The sequence below is a fragment of the Rhamphochromis longiceps genome, linkage group LG14 (genome assembly GCF_057381845.1).
Source record: "Rhamphochromis longiceps isolate RC_006_pf linkage group LG14, R_longiceps_female_GT1.1, whole genome shotgun sequence".
NCBI classification, from domain to species: domain Eukaryota; kingdom Metazoa; phylum Chordata; class Actinopteri; order Cichliformes; family Cichlidae; genus Rhamphochromis; species Rhamphochromis longiceps.
This window is the reverse complement of record NC_140570.1, coordinates 32,325,519-32,343,500: the sequence shown is the minus strand read 5'-3', so window position 1 is coordinate 32,343,500 and position 17,982 is coordinate 32,325,519. Positions and strand designations below refer to the sequence as shown.

Sequence of the window (17,982 nt, the reverse complement as noted above, 5' to 3'; positions counted from 1 at the left end):
CATAAAGAGACGCTGTACACACGATCACACTCCCCAAGCGTACTCTACAAACCGGGTCTAGGTACCCTTGCTCCTGGAGGGGGGAACTGCACCCAGACCCAGGTGGTGTTACCCTTTTCCCTGCGGTGGGGAGAGGCAGACCACCCCGACTCCGTAGCAGCAGGGAGGCCCCACACTCCAGACCGCAGTTGGACGGCCAACTCCACCTAGCCCTCCCGCTCCAGCAGGCCGCAGAGAATAGGGGTGGGAGAAGACTCCAAACCTCCCTCCACCCGCTCATTGTAGTGTTGATGCATGTGTGTTCTAAGGTGCAATTAAAACCCAGGAGGGCATGGAGCTACCTGCCAAGGAGCAGCAGGTAAGCGCATAGTCCCTCCTGATAGCCCTCAATGTCTAAGTGTATTTAAAATTGAGAGGTGGGCAACGACGCCAGGGGTGAGGTGTACACCCTGATGGTAATTTGGACTCCGTGATTGTGCCCACCCCCAAGATCCTATATGTATGTGTAATGAGAGTGTGAATAATGTGAATGTCTAAGTTGTGGGATAAAATTGAGGCAGAGGCAGCCAGAAGGGGACGGGGGGGGGGGGGGGGGGGGGGGGTAGCCTCCTCTGCACCCTGGTGACATACCCCTACTCCAAGGCCCTGCATGTGTGGGTGGTTGTGGTGGAGCGGGAAGAGAGAGGCAGCTGGAGATGGGGAGGGAAGGAAGGGAGGGGCAGGTAACCCCTCCCTGGGGCCAGCTCCCCCGCTGACCCCAGTAGGCACTCCCACACTCCGCGACCCGCCAGGGAAAGGGGGCCCAGGCCCATCCAGACCGGGGCCCAGTGCAGCAGCGCCTCCCGGCCCCACAGAGCCCGGGACAGTCCACCCAACCCCACCACAGAGAAAACTGCACCCACCCCACCATCCACTCATCTTCCAGACTACATAAGACAGTAAACGCCCAGGCTGAGATCTTCCTCCACCTCTCCTGTATCTCCCCCTCCTGCAGAGAGAGTTCCTGAAGAGAGGAAAGCTCCTGCAAGATGTGACCATCTCCCCCACCAGTTGAAGAGCCCCCCAGGTGGTTCGACGCACCGGCGGCACCCCGCTCCAGGGCCGGGCCCCCATGCACCCACCCGCCCACAACCCCGGCAACACACCAACCAGGATCCAAGCCCCCGAGGCCCGGCCCGGTCCCCAGCCCAGAGACGGAGCGCCCCCAGAACCTCACGCCCATCCCGGACCCACCCAGGGCCAGCCAGGCTACCAGGTCAGTAACCCACGTCCGTCAGCACAGACCCTCCCCTAGCCTCGCTGCACGCAGCCGCGAGGAAACAGTCACCTGAGAGCCAACAGAGCCCCCAACCGGACATGACCGCTACCCCGGGTTGAGCCCCCCAAGGAAGATGCCTCCGGGGAACCCCCCGACGCCCTAAGCCTGTCCCTACCCCCACACCAATCACAACAGTGAAGGCGGGACCAAATTATGACCCCCCACCCCCACTAGGTGATGGAGCTGATAAAAGGAGTCCAGAGCAATTGATCTGATGTGGTGGCAGAGGCTGTATCAAGACTAATGTAATCTAATAGATAATTTCTATATTGGTTAGAATTAAGATTATTTTTATTTTTCCAGTTCATGAGGACTGTTTTCTTGGCTATGCATAGGGCAGTGAAAATCATATGGGCTATATTCTTTTCTGAAGTGACATTATCTAAGCTGCCCAGTAAACACACTAAGGGGGAGGTTGGAATGTTACATTTCAGACACTTTGATAAGTCTTCACATATCTCGCGCCAAAACTTTTGCACTGGTGGACAGAACCAAAGAGCGTGGATGTAATTGTCTGGTGTATTGCCTTGACAGTGTGAGCAGTTGTTGGAAGATGTAAAGCCCATCTTGAACATCCGATGACCTGTATAGTGCACTCTATGTAGTATTTTGTATTGTATTAATTGCAGACTGGGATTTTTAATTAATTTAAAGGTTTTTAAGCAAATCTGAGACCAGAAGTTTTGGTCTAAGCTGACTGATAAATCTGCTTCCCACTTTGCAATAGGAAGGGATATTGATTCATCTAATTTAGAAAGTGTTCTGTATATTTTAGATAATAATTTGGGGGATTTAAGAGTAAGAAAATGTGCCGCACTTAGTGGTGTTTGTAATTCAACTTGACTGAGGTTAAATTTCTTTTTTACTATGGATTTAATTTGTTGATATTCTAAAAATGTTTTCTTGTTGATCCCATATTGTGCAACTAGTCTGTCAAATGGAATAAATTCTGTTCCCTCTAATATATGTTCTAAGTATTTAATTCCTTTACAACTCCATTCTGGGAAATTAATCATATTATTGTTTTGTAATATGTCAGGGTTATTCCAGATAGGTGTACGTTTGCATGGGATTAATGAAGACTCCGTTATTTTTAGAAACTCCCACCATGCTGTCAGAGAAAAGCTGATGTTGATACTTTTAAAGCATTCATGTCTTTTGATGTTTGAGCTAATAAATGGTAGGTCTGAAATCTCTAGATCCTTGCATAGTGCCTGTTCAACATCTAGCCAGGGCTCAACTAAGAAGGTATGTTTTAACCATTCTGAGATGAACTGAAGCCTGTTGGCTAAGAAGTATTGGTGAAAATTAGGCAGATCTAATCCTCCTCTATCCTTGGTTCTTTGTAGCGTTTTTAAGCTGATACGCGGGGGTTTATCTTTCCAAAGGAATTTGGAAATATATGAATCCAGAGATCTGAACCAATCTTGTGATGGTTTGTTAGGGATCATCAAAAATAAGTAATTTATTTTTGGCAAGATCATCATTTTTATAGTGGCGACCCTTCCCATGAGTGATATGGGTAAAGATTTCCATCTAGTCAGATCGCCTTCTACTTTCTTTAGAAGTGGGATGTGGTTTAATTTAGTTAAGTCTGAAAGCTTAGGAGAGACATTAATACCTAAATATTTAATATTTCCGGATTGCAGTGGGGCAGAGGAAGAATTATGGAAGGAGCAGTTAATGGGGAGAACTGTAGATTTTGGCCAGTTAATTGAATAATCTGAAACTCTTGAAAACCAGTTTATTAAAGTAATTACCTCAGAGAGGTTGGTTTGTGTGTTTTGCAGAAAAAGCAACACATCATCCGCATAGAGACTGATTTTATGTTCTATGTTCTTACATTTTATGCCCTTAATTGTTGTAGCCTGTCTAAATGCTGCTGCTAGAGGTTCGATAAAAATTGCAAAAAGTGAAGGGGAGAGTGGGCATCCCTGTCTGGTGCCCCTCAGGAGATAGAAGCTGGAGGATGTCTGGTCATTTGTTCTGATACGAGCTGTTGGGGAATTGTATAATATTCTTATCCAGTTTATGAAAGAGTTTCCAAAACCAAATTTGTGTAAAGTTGCGAATAAAAATTTCCAGTTAACTCTGTCAAATGCTTTTTCTGCATCTAGAGATAATATTATGGTTTCGATGTTTTTATCGTATGAGTAGTCTATTAAATTAAGTAATCTACGAGTGTTTGTTGAGGAGTGCCGACCTTTTATGAAACCAGTTTGGTCAGGATGAATTAAGAGGGGGGTCATTTTCTCTAATCTCTTTGAGAGAGCTTTGCAGATTATTTTAAGGTCTACATTTAAAAGAGAAATTGGACGATAGCTTGAGGGAAATAAAGGGTCTTTGCCTGGTTTTAGCAGGAGACTAATGTTGGCAGAATTCATATTTGGTGGTAGTCTGCCATTTTCCTCGATTTCCTGCAACATGCCGTGGAATACTGGTGCCAAAATTATCCAGAATTCTTTGTAGAATTCTGCAGGGAAGCCGTCTGGACCTGGAGCCTTATTATTGGGCATACTTATCAGGGCTTCCTGGAGTTCACTTGGCGTCAGTGGCGAATCCAGTTCCATTGCTTGACTATCTAGTAATTTTGGAAGAGTTACGTTGTCAAGAAACAGATCAATTTCATTTTTAGATGGGTTTATTTGTGGTGAGAATAAAGTTTCATAGAAATCCCTAAAAATGTTGTTTATTCTTCCAGGATCATATATTGTGTTCCCCGATAAATCTTTAGCAGCACATATAGTTGTTTTTTCTTTATTTATTTTTAGCTGGTTAGCTAGAAATCGACCTGATTTGTTACTGTGTTCAAAATTCTGCAAGCGAAGTCTTTGTATAAGGAATTGTGTTTTTTTTATTAATAATTTCATTTAATTCTAGTTTTGTTTTGCATATTTTGTTCAATGTTTCCTGATCTTGGTCGCACGCGTAGGCTTCTTCTAGTGATTTTATGTTTTTTTCTAATTCCTGAATATTTTTGTTTTCTTCTTTCTTTTTGTGTGATGAGAAAGAAATTATTTTACCTCTCATCACAGCTTTCCCTGCTTCCCATAGAACAGAAGCAGATATTCCGGGAGTGTCATTAAAGTCTAAATATGAAGTCCATTCCTTTTTAAAATATTTAATAAAGTCTTCATCTTTAAGTAGTGATATATTAAATCTCCAGTTTTTTCTTGGCGTAGTGTTATTCTTGTGCATTAGTGTTAAAGATACAGGAGCATGATCGCTGACAGTTATAGGATGAATCTCAGTGTCTGAAATGTCACACAGCAGTGAGCTGCTGACCAAAAAATAATCCAGATGAGAGTAGGAGTGATGAACATGCGAGAAAAAAGTATATTCCTTACTGGTGGGGTGAAGAGAGCGCCATGCATCGCAAAGACCAAAGTCACTCATATACTGTTTGATTATATTTGTGGACTGCCAATTGCGCTGAGTTCCTGTTGTGTTGAGCCTATCCATGTCTTCATTTAGTCCAAGGTTGAGGTCACCGCCAAGAATGAGTGTGCAATCAAGGTGTTCAGAGAGTGCACTAAAAAATCCGTGGAAGAATGAGGGTTCATCAACATTTGGACCGTATATACTTACAATACATAGTTTTTTGTTCAATATTGATAGTTTAATAATTAGAAATCTACCCTCTGGATCTATAACTCAGGTGTTTTAAGTTCGTTTAAACCTGTGACAGGTCTGTGAGTTTCTTGTAATAAAACAACATCTGCCTGTAGTTTTTTAAGCTGGTTAAATATCTTTAACCTCTTTCCTCTGGAGCCAGCTCCATTTACATTCCATGTGACAAACCTCAGCATGCCCATAATTGTGTGTGTATGTCTAATGAAGTATGCTGGGTGTTTCGTTTAGACAGGTGGAGAGAATGTGGAAACATCCCTTGTTTGTAAATAGAAAGAGAAAAAGAAGTGTGGTGAGAGGCTCCATAAGTCTGACTATGTGTGTGAATATTCACTAATATGAACAAGCGTGGCTTGCTTATGTGTCCTGCAAGTCTGTGCGTGCTGTGAGGCTGTTGTGAATGTGCTGCCGTTGAGCTGATGTGTTTGCGTGATCGTGGTGTGAAAATATGGAGAAATAGAGGGTGTTGTTTGTAGGTGAGTGGGGAAGTAGGTGATCACAGCAGTGAAAGACAAGAGAAAGAAAGAAACCACATAAACTGTGAGCAACAACAACAAAAAAGAAACGAAACGGAAACATTCCAATTAAAACAATGACGGAGGGTGACGGTGTTATATCTGCTATGACATCATATTGATATTACTAGGTTAAACCCATGTTAAAAGAGAAAGTGTGAATGAATAAGAAAAGAGTGTAGCGGGTTCTTATCTGGAGTGCAGTCAATATAACCACGGTGTGGTGCCGGGGTCGCGGTAGAGCTGTCCGTCCACGTAGAGCCGGTCCACGGCGATGACAGCACGGGAGCCTTTCTGGATGAAGCTACGTCGAACTGGGAACAGGACCTTGCGTCGTTCCAGGATCTCTTTGGGGAACTGGTCGTTCACGCTGAAGTCCGTTCCTTTCAGCTCTCTGCCGCGACTCTTCACCTGTTCCTTCTGTTTGAATTGACCGAATTTGGCCACAATAGGCCGTGGTCTCCCGGTCCGCGACCGCACGCCCCCCAAGCGATGTACTCTATCGAAGTCGATGTTCTTTACGGTGTCCTCCGGCAGCTTCAGGTGGATTTTAATGAAGCTTTTCACCGTTGCCTCTGCGTCCTCTCCGGCAGTTTCTGGAATACCAGAAAACACAAGATTATCTCTCATGCTATGGGCTTGTAGATCGATAACGGACTCTTTTATTTTTTTATTTTCAATGTTTAGCTGGGTCACGTTATCGGTGAGAGATTTGACCGACTCCCGTAGCGTGGCATTTTCAGCGGCAAGCGTTTCCACCTGCTGCTGGCTGAATTCCAGGGATTCTCTCAGAGATTTAAATTCCCGGTGTAAAATCTCCACCAGGGACAGCCTCGCATCGAAACTGGACAATCGCTTGTCGATTGACTCCAGGATGTCTGCGATGTCTTTGCCGGCAGGCGATGTTGTACCGGGGGAGTCTGCCGGGCGACATCTCTTCGATGACGGCGTCTCAATTTTGGCCGGGGAAGATGCACTCTGGGCCTTATTCATTACTAAATCTTGAAAACAGCGGTCGATGTAATCTTGGAGAGCGTCTAAACTCTCCCCGTTGTCCTCCAGGGTGTTAGAGATGATAAAACAGATGTTGTTAGTTATATGACAATTGATTAGTATATTTGGTAATACTGAAGCTTGAAAAACCTTTGTTAAACTCTATGCTACCATTTGCTTTTTCTCCGCCAAAATCTCCGGCGTCTGACGTCACCTACAACATGGGTCGCTTACCTTGTCGCTTACCTTGTGTCGCTTACCTTGTCCGTCACTTCCGTCACTTACCCTTGCCCCGTCCTCCTCCTCTATGTACGTTCTTTTAGAGCAGAGCTACAGATTAAAAATGCCCAAGGCGAAGCGGTCAAAAGTCTGGCTGTACTTCACAGCAAAAGATGCAAACTCAGCAGCCTGCAACAAGTGCTTTAAGGTGATACTGTGATACTGTCAAAGGAGGTAACACCTCGAATCCGATGAAACACCTGGCGACGCATAGCATTTTTTTAAAAGCCGAGAAATGCACCGTATTTGATAGCTTAATGCGAGACCTCACACCGAGCACATCTACTGTGGGTGTGGTGCCTCTTATCGGACCCGGAGTTAGCAACATCCCCCAAAAACCCGAAGAGTAGAGTCCTGGCCCCTAGCCCTGTCAGTGTAGCAGAAATGATGACGGATGATGATGCAGCAGCCGTTCTTCTCTGCGTGAGTAGCTTAATGTTGTTCGTGTGTAATTTACGTTGAGTAGGCTCACCACGTTATTACATTAATGCATGTAAGGTGAACTAGCAAACATCCTCATAGCTACATGCGGCTGTCTTCTTGTTTGATGGCAGATACTCCCTTCACCCTGGCCAAAAAGGCTAAAATGACCAAAGAAAAAGTGGAAAACAGTTAAACGTGAGAGGTTTTTGGACAAAGTTTGTGTTTTTCCATTGATTAAGCACTGCTTCCAGCCAAGAGTGATGCCATATATGCCCCATAGATGCAGAAAAGGCTAACATTGTTATCTTTTTACAAAAAAACAGCTGAACATGAGTGGTTTTAGGACCAAATTTGTGTTCTCCATTCTTTAAGCACCAGTTTGAGCACCGTTTAAGCACCAGCACCGTTTCAAAAGTACCGGTTTGGCACCGGTATCGGATAAAACCTAAACGATACCCATCCCTACTAAAGAGATAAGGAAATCTGCTGTGAGAGTCTCAGTTTCAGTCTATAATGTCCTGTAACATTTAGAATTTTCAAATAAATAAACAATCTCCTGCACATACCTTCAATATACCCACGTGTATCTTAATTTTCTAAAATTCAGTGATAAAATATTATTAAGGATATCACCTGGTAACACTTGATGGGCTGTTTTGGCGTGGTTGCTGGCCTGGTTGCTTGTGGATTATAGATACAGGGTGGCTTAGACCTCTTCGTGGCACGGTGAGGGGTCGGTTGGAGTTAGGTGAGTCTAGGGCAACTTCCTGCTGCCTCTGGTCCCCTGGCACTCCTGCCCTTGGCTGCGAGAGCTCCATCCGCGGCCTCCCTTTTTGCTAACCTGGGGTGGATGCATGGCTGTCATCAGGATATGGACTCAGATCTTCAGCTCTCTTGGGGGCCATGGGTCTCTTCTTTCCTTGTCAACCACTGGCTTGGGGGAGTAAAATTGTATTTGTTGTTGTGTCGTCTGAATGTGCTTTGTTACAAATGCGGGAACTGGAGACCCAGCATGTGTGTTCATCCTTTGCTCCCGCCTCCCCTAACCCCATTTTTTCTCCCTTTCTTTCTTCCCTTTTCTTTTTCAATTCCTCTGCTTTCTATTTCTCTGCTTTTCTATTCCCCCTCTTCGCCTACCTTTTGCCAATCTGACCTTCGCCCCCTGTCTGTGCCAGCATAATATCCAATCAGATAAAACTATGAATAATAACAAAGTCTGCTTGCTACAACTGCTGGACAGGACAGGTTTAAAAAAAATGCAACCCTGGTTATTTTTTCATTGGGAAATTTATTCTCATTGAGAGTAAAATTTGAAATCATATATAATGTAAAAATTTAAATTTAAAATGAATAAATATATTTATTTTCAAAAACATCTTTCAAAGGCAGCTGAAGAATTCACTAAATTTGAAAAAAAAACAAAAACAAACAAACTATATTTCCCCACCTTCTACATGCCCTGTCATCCCCTCCTGTGAAATGAAAATTATTTTTTGCAAATAAAAAGTGTAACTCGGTCTTCACTCCATCAAATATACTGAGCCAATTAGTTTTAAAACTTATTGTAAAGTGACCTCTAGTGGTCATATGACGTAGTGTCAGTTGTTTCAGAACCAAATACTCTTGTTATTTATTACAGAAAGCCAAGATAACAGCCTGATTATAAGACTTCTTCGGTGTTGTACTGTTTGGATTTTGTAAAGATTTATTTGCATTCAGTTTTTAATCCAGTGCTCACTTTTCCTTTTTTAAATCTCCGCATCAAAACATTTTTAATGTCTTTAGTCTTGAAACAGTATATGATTGGATTAACAGCAGCAGGTATGAGGCTGTACATCATTGTAATAATAATCCGAATAACAAGATTAAAATTAAATCCTAAAACATTAGCAAGATAAACAAAGCATCTTGGCACATAGTAAAGGCAGGTAATAAAGAGCTGAGGGGCACAAGTGGACAGCACTTTGTGACGTCTCTCAGTTTGAGACATCCTCAGAACAGCTATGATGACAGAAAAATAGGATAAAATTATGAATGTTAAAGGAACCAGGAGAGTGACCATTGCATTAGCAAGTGCAACACTGTTCACATATGCCAGCCCATCACCACAACCCAGCCTTGTTATTGATATATGATCACAGTAACACTGCATGATAATATTCTGGTCACAGTAAGGTAAAGTTAAGGCATGAAGCACAATTCCCAGCAAACGTATAAATGTTAAAACCCAGCACATGGTGCAAGCAATAGCCACTGCTTTGTTTGTAAATAAAATGGGATATTTGAATGGAAACCATATGGCAACAAAACGATCCAAAGCCATCATCAGCAAGTTTAAAGACTGAATAGCTCCCAAAGAATGAACAAAATACATCTGTGTAAAACAAGCTCCAAAAGAAGTGATCATGTCATTCCACCAGTATCTGGCTATGATTTTTGGAAGAGTCACCACGCCAAAGCAGATGTCTGTCATTGCAAGGTTAGAAAAGATCACATATATTGGTTTGTGCAGAGTCCGCTCAAAAATGATAACAGCTATAGTGAAACCATTTCCAATTACAATAGCAAGGAAAACAAGAAGAAGAAGAACAGACACTGGACCATAATATTCAGGAGGAAGTCCAGGAAATCCAATAATAATGAACTCTTTTATAGTGGTAATATTGGTGTATTTCATAATTATATATACAAAGAAATAATCATAAACCAAAGGTAAAATTAAACAAACCACATTTTAGTCCTATGACAAAAATGATACAAATGTTTGGATTAGATACTCTATTATAATAATGATTAATTCGCTCTATTCATATCAATACACCTCAGCTCTTTAGCTCTAACTATGCAAGAACATAACCCACTTTCCAAAACAGTGTTGATGGTTTTATATTGTAAATGTTTCCAACAGAGTCTGAACTAATGATGTGTGGGGTAAATAACACTCAGAGGAAACAACTCCCCTGTGCACTCAAACTTTTGAAGTGACTCGTTGCTTCTACTGTATAATGAAATGATTTGTGATAGGTTTGTAGCTTTAGACTAGAACAGACGTAGCTACGTTAATCCTACCGTAAAACAATAAGACAAGGTACGACCTCTCTCGTGCTCCCAGAGTGCTCTCTAATGCACACAAAGTTTGCAGACTATCAAGGATCAAACCTCTACCAATCTACAACTAATTACAAAACTCTAAGCATATATAAGTAGATATTTCTAAGCATAAATGACAATCAACAATACAAAACCTAACAATTTGCACTGAAGATTGTCAGAGCTTCACTGTGCAAAACTAAAGAAAAAGTTTATTTAATCCAACAAATCACAGATAAAATCTTTCAAATTACATAGCTTGCTGTGCTGTTAAGCATGCTCTTGATCTTCCCAGAGTTTGTGATAAACTTTTGGAAATTGAAATTCTTGTATTTTAGCTGTGTGTTACTTGTTAATAATTAACACAAATCTTTTTCCATTGTGTTGCACCATGCACCTTACTACCAAATTTACTAGTCTTGAACGATAACATAGCTCTCAATACTCTGGTCCACACCAGGGTCATATTGTGAATTCATCATTTCTACATTTTTTCTGTAAACTGGGGATATGTGTTAGTCATCCAGTACTGTACAAGAATCTTCAGTCACCTTAAATTTCTTTATATTTTGCAACGAGACTTTAGTTCTCCAAGCTTTCTGAAGTTCTTTCAAAGTATTTATTTGGACATTTGCTGCTTTTTCACTTGTTATCAGGTCAGTCTTTGTACCTAGGACAATTTCCAGAGGAATGTTTTATTTGTTAAATACTGGCCCATGAGTCTTTTAATCACTAAAAAAGACACCTGACTTAAGGGATAAACCATTGTTGTGTCTGCACATAACAGACAATTTAGCAACAACCACCTGCAAAACACAATTTGGTCCCATTAACTTAACTGAATCTAAAAATTATTAGCCAAAACATACATATATCTGGACATTTGGTTGTGTGTCCTTAAAAACTTTGAGGAAACTGGACCCAAAAAAGTCTAACTTTTAACTTTTAACTCCTACATCAATAGACCCTGATATCTGAACACACAGAGCCTGCAATGATGGATGACTCATGCAACAGAGAAGCAGATAGCAAATTCACCTGTTCTAATTGCAGGACTCTCCAAATCATCAGTAGGATTATTTCATCTTATTCAAAATGCAGCATTCCGAGGTATGGGGAAATTTTTTACCAAATTACCCCTGTATTGAAGGCACTTCATTGTCTCCAGGTACAATATAGAATAGAATAGTCTTATTGAAATGCTACCTTATCATGGTTGAGGGGTTTGTGTGTCCCAGGGGTTGCTGGGGCTGTGTTGTGGGGGGGCTTTTGCTGCTTGGTAGGATCTCCCATGGGAAATTAGTCCTGGGTGAGGGACCAGACAAAGAGAGATTCAGAAAACCCCTATAAGTAAAAGGGCGAGGGACCAGCTCACCCTGCCCGTTATAGGGTTAACAGGGCCTCACTCTGGAGCCAGGCCTGCATAACGTGCCCAAGAGGGAGCATCTGGTAATTGGGCCTTAGGCCATGGGCCTGCCGGGCACAATTCAAAAAAGGGACATGGGCCCACCCTCCTGTCTGCCCACCACCCATAGGAGGCGCTGTAGGAGTCTGGTGCATTGTGTGTCAGGCAGTGGCCACCAGGAGGCCCTGGTGGACTGATCCCTAGCTACCGAGACAAGTAACTGGGACACTGAATGTCACTTTTCTGTTGGGGAAGGAGCCTGAGTTAGTGCGTGAGGTTGAGAGGTACCAGCTAGATATAGCTGAGCTCAGCTCAACGCATGTCAACGGGCTGGGGTGTATCTCTTAGCATGCCCTTGGCTTGCTGTCTGTACGTGGGGGTTTTTTGGTGGACAAGAGCATTTTCTCCCTGCGGAGAATGGGTTCTGACTGCCGTCTACGCTTATGTGCCAAACGACGGTTAAAGTACCCAGCCTTCTTGGATCTGAACCTGAAGGGTGTTCAGTTACTGGACTTTTGTGCAAACCACAGTTTGTCAATAACGAGAACCATGTTCAAACATAAGAGTTTACATAAGGGAACGGACTCCAGAAGACACTCAATTTTGGAAACGTATCATTAGATCTGTGGCTATATGTTCTGGACACTTGGGTGAAGAGAGGGGCTGAGCTGTCAACTGATCACCACTTGGGGGTTTGGTCCACCAAATGGTGGACACCAGAGGTGAAGGGAGCCATCAGGCTAAAGACGGAGTCCTATCGGGCTTGGTTAGCCAGTTGGACTTTGGAGGCAGCCGGTAGGTACCGACAGGCCAAGTGGAAAGCTGCCCGGGCAGTTGCTGAAGCAAAAACTCGGATGTGGGAGGAGTTTGGAGAGACGATGGAAAAAGACTTTTAGACTGCCTCAAAGAGATTCTGGCAAACCATCAGGCAACACAGGAGGGGAAAGCAGTGCTCTATCTGCACTGTGTATAGCAAGGATGGAGTAATGCTGGCTTCAGCTGAAAACATTTTGGGGCAGTGGTAGAAGTACTTCGAGCCTTTTGTGGAGAAAGCAAAGTCTGGGGGATGACTTGTCTAGCTTTGGGGGTGAAGTCACTTAGGCAGTTAAACAACTCTTTGGTGGCAGGGCCCCTGGGGTGGATGAGGTTTTCCCTGTTCCTGTAGTTCCTGGAGGCTCTGGATGTTGTAGGGCCGTCGTGGTTGGCATGCCTCTACAATGTTGCATGGAGATCAATTCAATTCAACTCAATTGTATTTATATAGCGCCATTGTTTTCTATTTGAGTCAATGATGTACTGGTGTCTTGGTTTATGATCGTTTGACGCTGTTATCCATCCGATCTTCAATGATGGCTCAAGATGTCTCATCCTCCTCCTCCTTTGGCACTTTCCATCCTCCGCCAGTGGCTGGATCCTCGGCCAGCGTCCTCAGCGATCCCCGCAGACCACGGAGAAGTAGAGGAAGAAGAGCAGGTATCCAGGTGAAGCTTAGGCTTTTCTGGTGGCGGGGTCTGACTGGAAAGCAATGTCGAGCATGCTTTATTACCTATCCTCAGAATAGCTCCATGGAGGGGAATTTGTTTTCCATGTCCCTGCTTGGATACGCAGAGCCTGGCTCTCCGAGACCGTGCTGCCTCAGGAGGATTCATCCAGACTCTTCTGCTGACTGGCTTTTCATCCCCTCATTGAGTAGAATCTACGAGCGTGAAGGTTCAAACCCCGAGTATTTGCGTCCTTTAACTTGAGCCTCTGCTAAAAATGATGCTTCCACCCCGCTGAACATGGCGCTTTTTAATGCCCGATCATTGACTAATAAATTGTTCGTTCTTAACAATTTTATATCTTCTAAAAAACTGGACTTCTTATTTCTGACTGAGACCTGGCAGTGGGACTTGGACTATTCGTCCCTCATTGAACTGTGCCCAAACGGCTATTCTGTCATTAACCAGCCTCGGGGATCTGGTCGTGGAGGAGGTCTTGCTGTGGCATTTAATGGGCCATTTCTCCTGCCGCTCAGTGAAAGTTGGACACTTACTTTCATTTGAACTACAGCTGATTAAACTCGGAAGTAAGGATCCTTTTTATTGTGCTGTGGTGTATCGTCCACCTGGCCCAAATAGCTTGTTTTTATCAGAGGTCAGCGACTTCCTGTCCTCTACTATGAGGTTGTCCAGACTGCTTTTAGTTGGGGATTTTAGCATGCATGTTGATGATGACTCCGACCTCTTTGCCAGAGGTTTTATCAACATTATGGATACTTTTCATTTTACCCAGTATGTGTCAGGCCCCACACATAACAAAGGACACACACTGGACCTTGTTTTTACTTTGGGTTTGAATATTGATTCTATTTGTTCTGAGGACATTTTTTATCTCTGATCATCACTGTATTCTTTTTAACATGTCTTTTCACGAGCCTTTGTCTCCTGTCCACCGGACAATTATCTTGCGCATCATAAATTCCTCCACAGCGGAGAATTTCTCAGATGCTTTTAATTTAACTCTATCCCCACAAAACGGCGTTGATTTCTTAACAGATCTATTTAATCACCATTGTTTTTCGATCATAGATGAAATCTGTCCAGTTAAAATGAGACCAGTTTCTGTTTCCAAGTCCTTACCCTGGCTAAATGACAATATGTCACGATCCTGGGTCTTATGACCCAGTGTTTTGAGTTTTAGTTCATTTTGATGTTTTAGTTTATGTAAGCCCTTCAGGTTCCTAAGTTCATTTGTTATCATGCTTAAGTGTTTCTAGTTATTATTTCCCCCTCGTGCTTCCACCATGTTAAGTCTCCCCTGCTTTTCATGTATTTCATGTCTGTGGCTTATGTTGTCAAGTTCAGGTTGTCATGTCTATATCTCACTCTGTTTCCTGTTTTATTGTGAAGAGGTCTGGCGTTTCTGTGTTCATCGTGTTCAGTTTTACTCTCCCACTGTGACGTCATTATGTTCATGTGTGCCAGCTGTTTCCCCAGGTGTTGCCACTTCCCCTAATCACCTCCTGTGTATTTCAGTCCTCTGTTTTCAGTGTGTGATTGTCAGGTCGTCTGTTGTCCATGCCATGCCATGCTTCCAAGTTTCTTGTCTAGGTTTTTCTTATTGTTTGTTTAGATTCCCCAGTTTAGGTTTGTGTTAATTTTGCTTCAGTTTGCCTTGCCCTTTTGTTTGTACCTTTTCTACCAGCCATATTAAACGGCTCACCTTTTGTTAACATTCAAGTTTTGTTCCCTGTTCCTTGTAGTCTGCATTTTGGGTCCTTTTTTCAATTCATACAGTCTGCCCTCGCCAGACTGTGACACAATATCCGCTCCATAAAACGTGATTGTCATAAAGCTGAGCGCTTGTGGAAGAAAATTCATTTAAATGTTCATCTCCTGTACTTAAAGGATCTTTTAGCCTCTTTTAACAGTGCAATTAGAGATGCGAGGGCTGCTTATTTTTCTCATCTTGTCGCAAAGAGCAGAGGTAATCCTAAGGTGTTATTTCACACTATTTCTGATATTATTACTCCTGCTCCACCTGCTGCCATTATTACTTCTAATGAAGACTGTGAAACATTTCTTTCTTTCTAGAAAAAATTAGTAATGTAAGGAAAAAAATGTCCCCATCAGCATCTGCATTGTCAATTCCTACGCCACCTTGGCCTGTCATTTTAGAAAGCTTTTTATCCCCCTCACTATCAGAGCTGGTAAAAATAGTTAATGCAACGAAAGCATCCTCCTGTTCACTCTAAATTTTACCTGTAACGTTATTCAAAAATGTCTTCCACTCTATTGGTCCCTGTGTGCACACCATAGTTATCATCTCACTGGGGTCTGGTGAAGTCCCTGCTTATTTTAAAACTGCTGCTATACACCCCCTGTTTAAAAAAAACCCACGCAGGACCCATTTCTCACTAGCAATTATAGACCAATCTCAAAAATACAGTTAATTGCTAAGATATTAGAGAAGGTTGTGGCTAAGCAGCTTACAGCAGTTTTAGACAAACATAATATATTTGACAAATTTCAGTCTGGCTTTCATAGAGCTCATTCTACTGAGACATCCCTTCTTAGAGTTTCCAGTGACATTCTGATGCAAAATGATGCAGGAAAATGTTCTGTACTCCTAATGTTGGACCTCACGTCAGCCTTTGACACCGTTGACCATTACATTTTGCTTGAAAGACAAAAGTACTGGGTTGGAGTATCTGGGTCTGCCTTAGAGCGGTTCTCCTCATATCTCTATGAATAGGGATGGGTATTGATAAGATTTTCACGATTCCGATTCCATTTTCGATTCTGTTAAACGATTCAATTCTTTATCGATTCTCTTATCGATTCTTTTTAAAAAAGGAGAACACTAAGGTCGATTAGCTTAGAACTTTGTGTATATCTTTTCTTTGAACAAGATAGAAATTTAGGAGTAACATGGCCTTACAAACCCAACAGTGAGATCTTAAGAGATCCAGCCTACAGCTCTTCAATGGGTCACAGGGCCCCCGGGAAAAAAATTGTAAATGTAAAATAATAAAAATAAATGTTCTTCTGTAGCAATAACAAAGTATAACATAAATTATTCTGTAGCAATTACACAAGAATATCCAGTAATGTCCCTGCCTACAATTAAACACATTCACTTACCGAAAATCGGGGGCATCTGCTGTGGCAAATGGGTGCAAGCCTTTTACCACAAACTTAGTCACTGCTCAGTGACACTCGTCTATCCTGGCCTGAAAGGAGACGCTACCGGTAGACTGCAGCGAGAACTGCCAGCATCTGAGCCAGCCAGACTCTGTCTCGCTCATCGTAGTCACTTAAATGCAGCGCACAGTAATGGTAGATTTTGTAATGAGGCAGATTGCGCTAACATAATATGCACTGTTAGTTGATTATTTACCTGCCGCATTAACAGGAGAGGACGTGCAAACGTTACCGCTGCTGCTGGGTTGAGATTCACAAGTCCGGAGCAGAATTAAAAACACGACATTCATTTAAGGTTATCACGCGTTTTGTGAGCAAATGCTTTTGCATATTCGTAGTGTTTCCTCCCTTAAATGAAATATCTACTTTGCAAGTATTGCAAGTTGCCCTGTTGTCATCCGTTCTCGTAAAGTATAATCAAACTTTTGAGCGTTTGAGCCGCCATGTTTCCTGCCAGGTAAATGACGCTCCGCAACGTGGTGACGTCATTAGGGGCAACTGGAATCGATAAGGGAATCGTTTGCAAAAATGGCAAACAATTCCAAGGAATTGAAACAGTGGGAACCGGTTCTCAACAAGAACCAGTTTTCGATACCCATCCCTATCTATGACTGATACTTTTCTGTGGCGGTCTCTAAGTTCAGATCATCTTCCACGTCCCTGTCCTATGGTGTGCCACAAGGTTCTGTGCTGGGGCCCTTTTGTTTTTAATATATCTACTTCCTCTCCAGCATACTTTGAGCCCCTTTTGAGGACATTCGCTACCATTGTTACGCAGACGACATCCAGCTATATATTTCTTTTAAACCTGAAGATGTTTCTAAGATGCAGATTCTAAATGAGGGCTTAGAATCCATCAAAGGTTGGATGGCTGACAACTTCCTCCAACTTAATGAAGAAAAGACTGAAGTCCTTGTATGTGCTCCAGACAGACATGTACCTAACATAATGAATGCTCTTGGTCCTCTTTCAACATTTGTAAAATCATCTATCAGGAACCTAGGGGTAACCTTTGATTCTGCTCTTACCCTGGATGTTCACATCAAATCTCTGGTTCGGTCCTGCTTCTATCATTTAAGAAACATTTCTAAATTGAGCCCTTTAGTATCTCATACTTAACTGGAGATTGTTATTCATGCATTCATTTCACCACGATTGGACTACTGTAATTCACTGTTTACACGTATAACAAAAACTCCCTGGAGTGTCTGCAGATTGTCCAAAATGCTGCAGCAAGGCTTCTGACAAAAACATCTAAGTACTCTCATGTAACATCATTGCTTATACAGCTGCACTGGCTCCCTGTTGAATTCAGAGTCCATTTTAAGATACTGGTTCTGACATTTAAAGCTCTTCAAGGACAAGCACCAGCCTACATCATTGAACTTTTACAGCCCTATGTCCCTAGTAGGTCCCTGAGGTCTTGTGATCAGGGCCTACTTGTTATTCAGCATACAAGGCTGAAAACCAAGGGAGACAGAGCTTTTGCCACTGTGGCCGCCAGACTGTGGAACTCTCTTCCTCAGAACTTAAGATCTGCGGACTCAGTGATCACTTTTAAAAAACAACTAAAAACACATCTTTTTAGAATTGCATTTTGTTAACTTTTGTCTGTTTTTGTTTTATACCTTGTGAAGCACTTTG

The 17,982-nt window shown here is 42.6% G+C and overlaps 1 protein-coding gene across 1 annotated transcript; it reads right to left on the bottom strand.

Moving 5' to 3' along the window:
- Nucleotides 1-8,863: 8,863 nt before the first annotated feature.
- Nucleotides 8,864-9,835, bottom strand: LOC146654445 (olfactory receptor 1500-like). Its single transcript, XM_085380216.1, has one exon. It carries the CDS (start codon nucleotides 9,833-9,835, stop codon nucleotides 8,864-8,866), a length of 972 nt encoding a protein of 323 aa, XP_085236342.1.
- Nucleotides 9,836-17,982: the final 8,147 nt, after the last annotated feature.